This window comes from Zonotrichia albicollis, chromosome 26 (assembly GCF_047830755.1).
Source record: "Zonotrichia albicollis isolate bZonAlb1 chromosome 26, bZonAlb1.hap1, whole genome shotgun sequence".
NCBI lineage: Eukaryota > Metazoa > Chordata > Aves > Passeriformes > Passerellidae > Zonotrichia > Zonotrichia albicollis.
The window spans coordinates 5877944-5891647 of NC_133844.1; the positions used below are offsets into that span (position 1 = coordinate 5877944).

Here is a 13704-nt window from a genome sequence, read left to right on the forward strand (position 1 = left end):
ACTCCCATTAATGTGATAACGCTCGGCGGAATTAAAGCCCGGAGCCGGGAGGGTGAGCAAATCCCACCCATATTAATGGGGCTTAAAGGGAGGGAGGGATCCGCCGGTCCCATCGATCAACTCCGGAGCGGGAACAAAGCCAAGGAGGGCTCTGCATCCCCAGGGGACGCTGGAACCATCGGGATCCTCTGGAGCCATCGGGATCCTCTGGAACTGGGAGAGAGCAGCAAGCCATCATGATGCTGCTGGAGGAACTGGGAGCACTGGGAGCACTGGAGCTGCCTCCCTATAATCGGCTTTGCTGATTAACCTCGTCACCCCACAAATGATGGGAATAAAGTTGTGGAGTTTCTTGTGGTTTTAGAGGTTTTTTGCAGGTTTTTCTTTTTTTGGTGGGTTTTATTTTTTCTCTCCTTCCAAGCCTGAGTATTTCTATTGGTGCTCGTTCCTGGCCTCCACCACGGTGAGGCCTTGCCGGTCTGCTCCGATCCCAAAAGCCGGATCTGCATCCCACCCTCACCCCTCCGAGCCTCCTTTTCCCTCGGGGCAGCTCCAGACAGAGCCCCCTTTGTGCAGGGATGGCCGAGCAGGGACTGTCCCCTGCGTGTCCCCTGCGTGTCCCCTCCTGCCACTGATATGGGAGAATCCGAGCTCCCCTTCCCCAAAACCCAGCTTGAGGAGGGACAATGAAATGTGGGGCAGAGGGAAAACGAACTGTGGGGCACAGGGACAATGAGCTGTGGGGCAGAGGGACAATGAGCTGTGGGGCACAGGGACAATGAGCTGTGGGACACAGGGACAGTGAAATGTGGGGCAGAGGGACAATGAACTGTGGGGCAGAGGGACAATGAACTGAGGGGCACAGGGACAATGAAATGTGGGACACAGGGACAGTGAAATGTGGGGCAGAGGGACAATGAGCTGTGGGGCACAGGGACAATGAGCTGTGGGGCAGAGGGACAATGAAATGTGGGGCACAGGGACAATGAGCTGTGGGGCAGAGGGACAATGAGCTGTGGGGCACAGGGACAGTGAAATGTGGGGCACAAGGACAATGAGCTGTGGGGCAGAGGGACAATGAAATGTGGGGCAGAGGGGCAATGAGCTGTGGGGCACAGGGACAATGAACTGTGGGGCACAGGGACAGTGAAATGTGGGGCACAAGGACAATGAGCTGTGGGGCACAGGGACAATGAGCTGTGGGGCACAGGGACAGTGAAATGTGGGGCACAAGGACAATGAGCTGTGGGGCACAGGGACAATGAAATGTGGGGCCCAGGGACAATGAACTGTGGGGCACAAGGACAATGAACTGTGGGGCAGAGGGACAATGAGCTGTGGGGCCCAGGGACAATGAACTGTGGGGCAGAGGGACAATGAGCTGTGGGGCAGAGGGACAATGAGCTGTGGGGCACAGGGACAATGAACTGTGGGGCACAGGGACAGTGAAATGTGGGGCACAGGGACAATGAGCTGTGGGGCACAGGGACAGTGAAATGTGGGGCAGAGGGACAATGAACTGTGGGGCACAGGGACAATGAGCTGTGGGGCACAGGGACAATGAACTGAGGGGCAGAGGGACAATGAAATGTGGGGCACAAGGACCATGAACTGTGGGGCAGAGGGACAACGAAATGTGGGGCACAGGGACAATGAACTGTGGGGCACAGGGACAGTGAAATGTGGGGCACAGGGACAGTGAAATGTGGGGCAGAGGGACAACGAAATGTGGGGCACAGGGACAATGAACTGTGGGGCACAGGGACAGTGAAATGTGGGGCACAGGGACAGTGAAATGTGGGGCAGAGGGACAATGAAATGTGGGGCAGAGGGACAACGAGCTGTGGGGCAGAGGGACAATGAACTGTGGGGCAGAGGGACAATGAAATGTGGGGCAGAGGGACAATGAGCTGTGGGGCAGAGGGACAATGAAATGTGGGGCAGAGGGACAACGAACTGTGGGGCAGAGGGACAATGAGCTGTGGGGCACAGGGACAGTGAAATGTGGGGCACAGGGACAATGAGCTGTGGGGCACAGGGACAATGAGCTGCAAGGTGCTGCCTCCAATATGGGGAGCTCCCAGGCTGTAAATTGGGCTGGAATAAATAAATTTAATTTTTAATAAATGGAATAAATTTGGCCTCTCCCCAAATGAGAGGCCGGGGAGCTGCCAGTTGAACACTCTGGGATTGACCCCACACGATCCGTAACCCCAATGCCACCCCGAGCTAATTAACGCACTCAGCTAATTAGAGGGGGTGTTTCCCCACTGGATTCCAGCCCTGGATCTAGGGATCCAGGCAGGAATTATCCAGGTGGGATTTATCCAGGGATCCAGGTGGGAATTATCCAGACAGGTGTTATCCAGGGATCCAGGCAGGTGTTATCCAGGTGGGATTTAGCCATGGATCCAGGCAGGTGTTATCCAGACATGAATTAACCAGGTGGGATTTATCCAGGAATTATCCAGGAGTTATTCAGGCACAATTTATTAATGTGGGATTTTTCCAGGGATCCAGGCAGGAATTACCCAGGTGGGATTTAGCCAGGGATCCAGGAGGGAATTATCCAGACCGGTGTTATCCATGGATCCAGACAGGAATTATCCAGACATGAATTAACCAGGGATCCAGGTGGGATTTACACAGGGATCCAGGCAGGAATTATTCAGGAGGGTGTTATCCAGGCATGAATTAACCAGGCAGGATTTATCCAGGAATTATCCAGGCATGACTTATCCATGTGAGATTTTTCCAGGGATCCAGGCAGGAATTATCCAGACATGAATTATCCATGTGGGATTTTTCCAGGGATCCAGGCAGGATTTAGCTGGGGATCCAGGCAGGAATTATTCAGGAAGGTGTTACCCAGGGATCCAGGTGGGATTTATCCAGGGATCCAGGCAGGAATTATCCAGACATGAATTAACCAGGTGGGATTTACCCAGGGATGCAAGTGAGATTTATCCAGGGATCCAGGCAGGAATTAACCAGGTGGGATTTATCCAGGGATCCGTGCAGGATTTACCCAGGCAGGATTTTTTCAGGGATCCATGGGGGATTTTTTTCCAGGGATCCAGGCAGGAATTATCCATGTGGGATTTTTCCAGGGGTCCAGGCAGGAATTATCCAAGGTTCCAGGCAGGGAATGAGCAGGAATTTGCCCTCCTGAGGGAGAGGCAGAGGGACCCAGCCATGGCAGCTCCCGCTGCTGGGATCCCATCGGAGCAGGAAGGGGAGGAAGAGCAGCGGGATCTGTGTGCCGGGAATGGATTTGGGAAAATCCAACTGCAGGGGGAACACCCAGAGTAACCCAAGTGAGAAATGTCCTGGTCACTGCTGGGGAACGGGGACACCTCCAGCACTGGGACCCCCCTCCCCTCCTGCTGCCCAGGGCCTTCATCGGGGTGAGCCCAGTGGAGCATCCTCCTCCTCCTCCTCCTCATCATCATTCCTGCTTCCCAGGATGGGATCTTCATCCCTGGGGCTTGGAGGGGCCTGACCTCAAATCAGGGGTGGGGTGAGAGGTTCCAGCACCCCGCTGGGGCTGGGGGATGAGGATGAGGAGGATGAGGAAGGCTGCACCATGGCCCTGCAGGAGGTGGTGACCCCATTCCCACTCCCGGTGTGGGGCAGAGGGGTTGGACACTGGGAAGAGCAATGCCAGGAGAGTCCCAAGGGAATTTGGGGCTCTCTGGGTGTGTGCTGGGGCTGGGGGAGGATGAGGATGAGGAGGAGGAAGGCTGCACTGTGGCCCTGCAGGGGTTGGTGACCCCATTCCCACTCCCAGTGTGGGGCAGAGGGGTAGGTCACTGGGAAGGATGGACAGTGCTGGGAGTGTCCCACAGGAATTTGGGGTTCCCTGGGTTGGAGGTGTGACCCCCCAAAACCCCTGCAGTGGGGAGGGCACAGCACCTGCTGGGTGCCCCTTTTGGGTGGGGTACCCTTGACACTGGGTGGCACCTTGTCCCCTTGTCCCCCACCCACTCAGGAATGTGGCACCTTGTCCCTGCAGCCCCCCAATGTCTTTCTGCCACCGCCAGGGTGTCCCCATTTCCCGTTCCCAAGGTCATCCCCCACCCAGGGACCCTTCCCCACCCCTCAGCGTCCTCCCTTCCCCATTCCCATGGCTGCCACCCATCCATGGATGTTGCACCTTGTCCCTGCCACCCCCATGGCTGTCACCCACCCAGGGATGTGGCACCTTGTCCCAGTGTCCCTCTCCCATTCTCATGGCTGTCACCCATCCAGCGATATGGCACCTTGTCCCTGCAGCCCCCTGGTGTCCCTCTCCCATTCCCACGGTTGTCACCCACCCAGGGATGTGCCACCTTGTCCCAGTGTCCCTCTGCCACCCCTGTGATTGTCACCCACCCAGGGATGTGCCACCTTGTCCCTGTCGCCCCTCGGGTGTCCCCTCCTCTCCCCCCCTCGGCAGAAGCAGCTCGGGGGTCCCGGGGGTGGAATTTGGGGAGGGCTGGGGGGGTCTCGCCTTGGGCTCTGCGGCATCGCGGGAGCCGCGGGGGTCCCCGGAGGGGCCGGGCAGGTGCATCCCGGGATGGAGGGACGGACGGATGGATGGAAAGATGGATGGATGGGGACACGGGGACGGATGGATGGGGACCCGGGGACGGAGGATAACGAGCACAGCCCCGCACCGAGCCCCCCCCGACCCCCGCCCCGGGCGGAAGGGCGGCCCCGGCGGAGGGGCGGGGAGGGGACGGCGGCCCCGCCGGCTCTGCCCCTTCGCCGGGGCTCGGCGGAGCGCAGCCGCCCCTCGCCGCGCCCCCTCCCCGGCAGCCGGAGCTCGGCAGAAGCCGGCGGGAGCCCGGCGGAGCCCGGAGCGCGCAGCGGAGCCCGCCGGGGATGCGGGAGGCGGCGAGCGGCTGAGGACCCGGCTCCGGCCGGGCGGAGCATCCCCCCTTCCTTCCCTCCGCTTCGGATTTGGGATCTACCTGACCGCCTTGGGAATTATACATATTTTTTCTTACCTCCCCCCCCTCCCCCCCTTTTATTTTTTTTTTTTGCCTGATTTTTTTTAACATAATTTTTTCGCACACGTGGAGGAGCGCGTGGATTTCCTACCATGATCCTGGCAAACGCCTTCTGCATCGTCCTCCTCGTAGGTGAGTGAGTGGCCCCGGCGGGGGTGCCGGGGGCGGGGTGGTGGCGGCGGCTGTCGCCTGCCCGAGGTGGCGCGTCCCCAACCCATGGGCGAGGGGCTGGGGCGGGGGGCGAGCCCCTCCGAGCTGGCACCGGCGCTGCGGCACCAGAGAGAGGGGTTCAACTTCATCCCCCATTCCCCGGCAACTTGGAACGGGGAGGGGGATGCAGGGGACACTCGGGGGGCTCAGGGGACGCGGGGGACACGGGGGACACCAGCCCAGCCGCCCCCTCGGGGCCGGAGCGGGCAGGATCGCCCCGCAGCCCAGCCCTGCCCGTCTCCCATCCCCGCTCCCCTTGGCGAACCAGGATCTGCGTTTCGGCGGCGATCTCCGCTTCTCCCCCTCCTGCTGCTCTCCATCCTCCCCATGATCATTCCAGAGCTTGGGAACGCGGGGTGGACGCTCAGCGGGCAAAGTTGGGCTCGTGGCTCCGGTTCCTGCGTGGGGGAATCGCCGTCCCCGTGCCCGGATCGCGCCGGAGCCGCGGGCTCGGCTCTGCTCGGAGCTTTGTGCCCGGAGATCGCTCCCGATCCCCGGCAGCCGCCGCTGGGAAGGGAGAGCACCCTCAGACCGCGCTGGGTTTGGGGTGAAAATGAAAGGAAAGGGGCGATGTTGGGGGTTCGGGCGTGCCGCGATCCCGGAGCCGCTCCCGGGGCCGTTCCCGGTTCCCGCAGCCCCGCGGCTGCCGGGGATGCGATCCCGGCTCGCTGCAGCGCCCGGAGAACTTCGCGGAGCCAGCCTGGGCTCGGGGACAGGCACAGGGGACAAGGGACAGGGACAGGAGGCCGCTGGGGGACACGTGAAGGTTGGCACAGCCTCGTTCCGTGGGGCTCGGGGTCCCGGTGGAACGGGGGGCTCGGGCTGTGCCCGGCTCCCAGCCATGGAGGGGCGCCCCCCAAACCTTTGGGGAGCGGGAACCCAGCCCTGGGTTGGGGGAGCCCCTGCCTGGGGGGTGCCGGGGTCGGGGGGCTCGGGGGGAGCCCTCAGACACAGAGAAAGGGACACTGGGGGGACACGAGTGGGGACACCCCAGTGCAGAGGAGGGGACAGTGCTCCAGCCTGGCTGGGGGCACAGCTGCACAGCTGGACATGTGTCTGGGCACAGCTGGATGGCTCAAGGGGAAATTTGGGGCACAGGGACCCCCAGAGGGACAGAGGTGCCCCACGTCAGGCATCCAAAGCAGGACCCACCCGCCCTCACAGCGGGGCTGGCATTGAAGCAGGATCTGCCCCCCATTTCTGGGTGTCCCCCCCACATCCCCGGGTGCCCCCAAGGCTCTGGGGACCCCGAGCAAGGACCCTGCACCCCCAGATCCGTGACCACGGTGTGGCTTCATGCTGATGATCCTGGAGCAGGGAACATCCAGCTCTTCCCAGCCAGAATCATTCTGCGGGGTTGGCAACAAAGCAGGACCCTGCGCCCCATTTCTGGGTGTCCTTCCCACATCCCTGGGTGCCCCCAAGGCTCTGGGGACCCCAGGTTCCTGCACCCCCAGATCCAGGAATGGGGTGACAACGGTGATCCTGAGGGTCCTGGAGCAGGGAACACCCAGCTCTTCCCAGATTCTGCGGGGTTGGCATCAAAGCAGGACCCTGCTCTCCATTTCTGGGTGTCCTTCCCACATCCCTGGGTGTCCCCAAGGTTCTGAGGATCCTGAGCACCCCCAGATCCGGGGATGGGGTGACCATGGTGATCCTGAAGATCCTGGAGCAGGGAACATCCAGCTCTTCCCAGCCGGGATCATTCTGTGGGGCTGGCATCGAAGCAGGACCCTGTTCCCCATTTCTGGGTGTCCCCAAGGCTCTGGGGACCCCCAGCAGAGACCCTGCACCCCCAGATTAAGGGATGGGGTGGCCTTGCTCTGAGGATCCTGGAGATCCAGCTCTTCCCAGCCAGGATCATTCCCGGGAAGCCACAAAATCCCTGCCTGGTCCTGGCTGGGAATCTGCTCGTTCCAGCGTGATCCTGGCCAGGAGAAACATTTCCCTGTAAAGCTGCCGAGTGTCCGGAGCTCTCGGGCAGCAGCAGAGCAGGAGAACATGGATTAGAGCTGGGGAAGAGGCGGCTGGAGCCGGGAGGAGCGGCAGGAAAAGAGGCCAGAGCCTTGTGCAAAGCCTCGCTGTGCTCCCGAGCCTGCCGAGGATTAGCCGGGAATTCTCTGCAGATGTTTCAGCGCCGGGAGTTCGGCTCTGCCGGGAGGGGTTTTGGTTGTTGGGGATAGAAAATCATCATCCCCCTCCTCGGTTTCCCCGTCGACCCAAACTCCTCGGTGGGAATGAGGAGCAGGGGGTTCCAGGGAAAGTGGCCAGGCTGGGAAAAGCCCCAATCCTGCGGGATTTGGGGGCAGCACAAAGGGCTGTGCCCGCCCTTCCTGCTCCCGGCTCCACCAGTGCCGCTGAGGGGGTGGCAGGAGCCAGATCCCTGCAAAAAAGTGAGGAAAATGGCAAAAACCAGGAGGATTTGGGCCAGCTCGCCCACACCCCTCATCCCTGCTGCTCCCCAAACGTGGATTTCTTGTGGGGTTCCCAACCCATCCCAGCTGGCACCGGGAGGGCACACGAGGATGTTCCAGCTGGTGCCAGGGCGAGGATGTGGCCCTGCCCTGCCCACGGGGACAGGAACGCGGCTGGAGGAGGGGATTTGTGGGGAGAGGCTTCTGGAGAAGCGGGAGTTGGAGCTGGGGCTGAGCTGGGAGAGGTTGGAACGTGGTGGAGCTCTGGAACGGTTCTCCATGTCTGGTGGAGCTCTGGAACGGTTCTCCACACCCACTGGAGCCCTGGAATGGCTTTGCACACCCATTGGAGTTCTGGAATGGTTCTCCAAGCCCAACAGATCTCTGGAACGGTTCTCCACACCCACCGGAGCTCTGGAATGGCTTTTCACACCCAGTGGAGCTCTGGAACGGTTCTCCATGTCCAGTGGAGCTCAGGAACAGTTCTCCACACCCACCGGAGCCCTGGAATGGCTTTCCACACCCTCTGGAGCTCTGAAAGGTTTTTCCACACCCTCTGGAGCTCTGGAAGGTTTCTTCACACCCACCGGAGCTCTGGAATGGCTTTTCACACCCAGTGGAGCTCTGGAATGGTTCTCCACGTCCAGTGGAGCTCTGGAACGGTTCTCCACACACCCTGGAGCTCTGGAATGATTGTCTACACCCACTGGAATTCTGGAATGGCTTTTCACACCCACTGGAGCTCTGGAATGGTTCTCCAAGCCCAGCAGATCTCAGGAATGGCTCTTCATGCCCAGTGGATCTGTGGAATAGCTCTCCACGCCTGGTGGAGCTCCGGGATGGTTCTCCATGGCCATGGAATTCTGGAATGGCTCCACACGCCCGGTGGAGCTGAGGGATGAATCTCCAGACCTGGTGGAGCTGTGGGATGGCTTTCCACACCCCATGGAGCTCTGGAATTGCTCTCCATGGAATTCTGGAATAGCCTCAGTGCCTGATGGAGCTCTGGAACTTCTCTCCACACCCAGTGGAGCTCTGGAATGGCTCTCCATGGAATTCTGGGACAGCTCTCTGTGCCTGGTGGATCTCTGGAATGTCTCCAATGCCCTGGAGCTGTTTCCCTGTGACCACGGCTGCAGCAGGATCAGTTTTTTCCCAGTTTCCCATTTTTTGGATGCCTCAGGATGGGATTTCCTGGTGTGGGAAGGCGCAGAGTCCCAAGGCATCACCCCAATGCACCATCCATGGTGTGTGGGGAGGCTCTGACATTCCCAGCCCCCGGATCAGCGTTTGGGGTCCTGTTTATCCTCCAGTCCCTCCATGGATCCTGTGTGGAATACAATCCTGCCTGGCCTGGCCTGGCCTGGCCTGGCCTTCCCGAGGGGAATCTGCTGCTCCAGCCTGGATCTAAGGTGGCTTTTGGGGCTCCAGACCTGTCAGAACCCAGCAGGGTCCATCTGGGGACATCGACCGGACCTGTGGGATTTGTGGGATCTGTTCCTGGGAGTGACCACAGCCAGCGGAGCTGTGCCCACCTGGGCACTGCCCACCCTGCTCTTGCCCCTCCTCAGAGGCCCCTGAGGTGGGCAGAGCTGCCTGGAGACCCGCTCCGGTACCAGGGACCCGCTCCAGTGCCCACGCCAGTGCCGGGAACCTGCTCCAGTGCCCGCTCTGGTGCCAGGAACCCGCTCCAGTGCCCGCTCTGGTGCCAGGAACCTGCTCCGGTGCCCAGGGACCCTCTCAAGAGCCAGGGACCCTGTCCAGTGCCCAGGGACCCGCTCTGGTTTTGGGGACCTGCTCCAGTGCCCAGGGACCAGATCCAGTGCCAGGAACCCCCTCCAGTGCCGGGGATCTGCTGCAGTGCCCAGTCCGGTGCCCAGGGATCTGCTGCAGTGCCAGGGACCCGCTCCGGTTTTGGGGACCCGCTCCAGTGCCCGGGGACCCTCTCCAGAGCCAGGAACTAGCTCCGGTTTTGGGAACTCACTCCAGTGCCAGGGACCCGCTCAGGACCCGCTCCAGTGCCCGGGGACCCTCTCCGGTGCCCAGGGACCCCCTCCAGTTTTGGGGACCCGCTCTGGTCCCAGGGACCCGCTCTGGTTTTGGGGACCCGCTCTGGTTTTGGGGACCCGCTCCAGTTTTGGGGACCCGCTCCAGTTTTGGGGACCCGCTCTGGTTTTGGGGACCCACTGCAGTGCCTGCCACTCCCGAGGGAGGGCCCCGTGCCCAACCCCGGGGGTGTCAGGGGACAGGCCCCGCCAGCCGGGGGGGACACGCGGGTGGCCCCTGTCGCGTTCCTGTAGGTGTCACTGTCCCCCTGCCAGACCCGCGCTGGGAAGGGGCTGCCCGCGGTGCCAGGCGGAGGGGACAGGGACGGGGGTCACCCGTGCCCGCCACCCTCGGGGGGCACCGGGGCGGGCACAGAGAGGGGTCCCCTCCTCCAGAGTCTCCTCCAGGTCCTGCCATTCCCATTTTTCCCTGCTCCAAGGCTTTCCTTGGAGCTGGAGGGTGGAGGAAGGGCCGGGTGTGACAGCGGGTCCTGTCCCCATCACCCTGGGGACAGGGGGTGACCAGCGCTGCCTGTCCCCAACTCACCCGAGAGGGGACGAGCCAGGCTGAGCCTGGGCCGGATTTAGCAGCGATATTTTATTTCCAGGGGGAAAAGCAGATGCGGAAATGCTGGGGATGGCTGTGGGAATGCGGGGCAGGGTCCGAGCAGGGACAGGGACAGCGACAGCGACAGGAGCCGGCCGGGCTGGCACAGAGGAGGGGTCCCCTCCCCATCTCCCCTCGGAGCAGCCCAGGGTCCCCTCCAGGTCCTGCCATTCCCATTTTTCCCTGCTCCAGGGCTTTCCTTGGAGCTGGAGGGTGGAGGAAGGGCCGGGTGTGACAGCGGGTCCTGTCCCCATCACCCTGGGGACGGGGGTGACCAGCGCTGCCTGTCCCCAGCTCACCCGAGAAGGGACAAGCCAGGCTGAGCCTGGGCCGGATTTAGCAGCGATATTTCCAAAAAACAGATGCGGAAATGCTGGGGATGGCGGGGGAGCTGTGAGAATGCGGGGGCAGGGTCCGAGCGGGGACAGGGACAGCGACAGGGACAGGAGCCGGCCGGGCTGGCCCGGTGCCACCCCGGGAGGGGAAGCGCCTGTTGGGAGCCGCAGCTGCCCCGCGGCCCTGCCAAGGCTCCGAAATCCATGAGTCAGATGCCCTAAAAATCCCGTGACGGGGATGGGAAGGATGAGCAGCCAAAGGCAGGCTCGGGATGGAGCCGCTGCTCCCTGGGAACACGATCCGGGAATGGATCGGGGTCATCGATCCCTTAGGATGGAACAAGGAACATCAGATCCCCCAGATAAAGTGTGAGGTTAACCCCGCGCCTTCCAGGCAATCTCGGCTGCGGGGGGAGCAGGAGATTCCCGTTCCACTTCCCTGGAAGTGCTGCAGGACGGGCTGGAGGGGCCCCGCGGCCCTGCCAAGGCTCCGAAATCCGTGAGTCAGATGCCCTAAAAATCCCGTGACGGGGATGGGAAGGATGAGCAGCCAAAGGCAGGCTCGGGAGTCGGGATGGAGCCGCTGCTCCCCTGGCTCCGGAGAGCTCCGGGAACGCGATCCAGGAACGGATCGGGGTCATCGATCCCTTCGGATCGAGCAAGGAACATCAGACCCCGCAGCCCAGGTGTGGGGTTAACCCTGCACCTTCCCATCCCCGCCGGGCAATCTCGGCTGCGGGGGGAGCAGGAGATTCCCCTTCCACTTCCCTGGAAGTGCTGCAGGACAGGCTGGAGGGGCCCCGCGGCCCTGCCAAGGCTCCAAAATCCATGAGTCAGATGCCCTAAAAATCCCGTGATGTGGCTGAGAGCGATAAGCAGCCAAAGGCAGGGCGTGCGCAGGGGCTCGGGATGGAGCCGCTGCTTCCTGGGCTCCAGTGAGCTCCGGGAATGCGATCCGGGAATGGATCGGGGTCATCGATCCCTCTGGATGGAACAGGGAACATCAGATCCCCCAGCTGAGGTGTGGGGTTAACCCCGCGCCTTCCCACCGCCACCAGTTTTTCCCAGTTTCCCATTTTTTGGGATTCTCGGCCGGGGGGCAGCAGGGACGTCCCTGGAATTGCTCCAGGCCAAGGTGGCCTCGGGCACTTCCAGGGATGAGGCAGCCAGAGCTCCTCTGGGAACTCCATCCCAGGCCCTCCCAGAGAGGAATCCCTTTCCTCCCTTTCCTTTCCTCCCTTTCCTTTCCCGATGTTTTAATCTGAAATTCCTTGGGGTTTTCATCTGGGTTTTTAATCTATATTTCCTGGGTTTTTAATCTGAATTCCCTGCTCATTTTCCTTCTCGGGCGTCCCCATCTGCCCTATCAGGGGGACTCCTTCGGAACCTTCCTCCCTATCAATTCCCTCCTCTCCCTCCCTCACGGAGCTGGGCTGCTCACCTGGGGGTTTTAACCTGAATTTCCTGGGGGGTTTTAATGTGAATTCCCTGGGCTTTCAGTCTGAATTTCCTGCCCATTTTCCTTGTCAGGGTCCCCATCTGCCCTGACTGGGCTACTCACCTGAGGGTTTTAACCTGAACTTCCCGGAGGTTTTAACCTGAACTTCCTGGGGATTTTCGTCTGGGGTTTTAATCTGAATTTCCCGCCCATTTTCCCTCCCGGGGTCCCGATCTGCCCTATCTGGGGTGCTCACCTGGGAGTTCCATATGAACTTCCTGGGGGTTTTAACCTGAACTTCCTGGGGATTTCAATCTGAATTTCCTGGGGGTTTTAACCTGAACTTCCTGGAATTTTCATCTGGGGTTTTAACCTGAATTTCCTGGGGTTTTTAATCTTAATTTCCTGGGATTTTCTGGGGTTTTTATCTGAATTTCCTGGGGTTTAAATCTGAATTCCCTGGGCTTTCAATCTGAATTTCTCACCCATTTTCCCTCCTGGTGTCCCCATTTAGCCTATCTGGGGCTCTCCTTCATTTCAATGCTCGCCTTCCTCCCTAACCGTGCCCTCCTCTCCCTCCCTGTCCCAGATGAGATGCTGCGCTCTCTGGCCGGGCCGCCCCCCGCGCCCCCCGCGCCCCCCGTGCCCATGGACTGCGTTCGAGCCACCGAGCTGTGCGCGGCCGACCCGGGCTGCAGCTCGCGGTACCGGACCCTGCGGCAGTGCCTGGCCGGGCGCGACCGGAACACGCTGCTGGCCAACCGCGAGTGCCAGCTGGCCCTGGGCGTGCTGCAGGAGAGCCCCCTGGAGCGCTGCCGCTGCAAGAGGGGCATGAAGAAGGAGCTGCAGTGCCTGCAGATCTACTGGAGCATCCACCTGGGGCTGGCCGAAGGTATGGAGGGGGTAAAGGAGGGGTTTGGGGTGGGGGGGAGAGCCCAGTGGATCAGCATGGGGTGATGGCGAGATCCCAAAGGAGAGTTTTGGGGTGGGGAGACCTCAAAGGAACGCCCCAGGGTGGTGGGGATGGGGAGATCCGACAGGAGTGCCCTGGGGGTGATGGGGAGACCCCAGAGGAGCATCTTGGGGTGGTGGGAATGGGGAAACTCCAATGGATCGGCATGGGGTGATGGGGAGACCCTAAAGGAGTGCCCTGGGGTTGGTGGGGATGGGGGGGACCCCAAAGGAGCATTTTGGGGTGATAGGGATGGGGAGACTCCAATGGGTCAGCGTGGGATTATGGGGAGATCCTAAAGGAGCACCTTGGGGTGGGGGAGATCCCAAAGGAGCATCTTGGGATGGTGGGACTGGGGAAACTCCAATGGATCAGCATGGGATGATGGGGAGACCCTAAAGGAGAGTTCTGGAGCGTAAAGGAGACCCTGGAGTGATGAGGAGACCCCAAAGGAGAGTTTTGGGGTGGAGGAGAACCCAAAGGAGAGTTTTGGGGTGGAGGAGAACCCAAAGGAGTGTTTTGGGGTGAGGGAGACCTCAATGGATCAGCGCGGGGTGATGGGGATGAGGAGACCCCAAAGGAGTGCCCTGGGGTGGGGAGACCCTAAAGGAGCACCCTGGTGTGATGGGGAAGCCCCAGAGGAGTGTTTTGGGGTGGGAGAGATCCCAAACGAGCGTTTTGGGGTGGGGGACACCCCAATGGATCACCC

General features: G+C 61.2%; 1 protein-coding gene across 1 annotated transcript in view; it reads left to right on the forward strand.

Moving 5' to 3' along the window:
• Positions 1 to 4702: 4702 nt before the first annotated feature.
• GFRA2 (GDNF family receptor alpha 2) overlaps positions 4703 to 13704 on the forward strand; it is a 36972-nt gene continuing 27970 nt past the window's right edge. The window contains exons 1-2 of the mRNA XM_074559238.1: positions 4703 to 5126; positions 12633 to 12935. Of these exons, the coding sequence (XP_074415339.1) occupies positions 5087 to 5126; positions 12633 to 12935 (343 nt within the window). The 5' untranslated portion in view covers positions 4703 to 5086. The remainder of the gene's footprint in view (positions 5127 to 12632; positions 12936 to 13704) is intronic.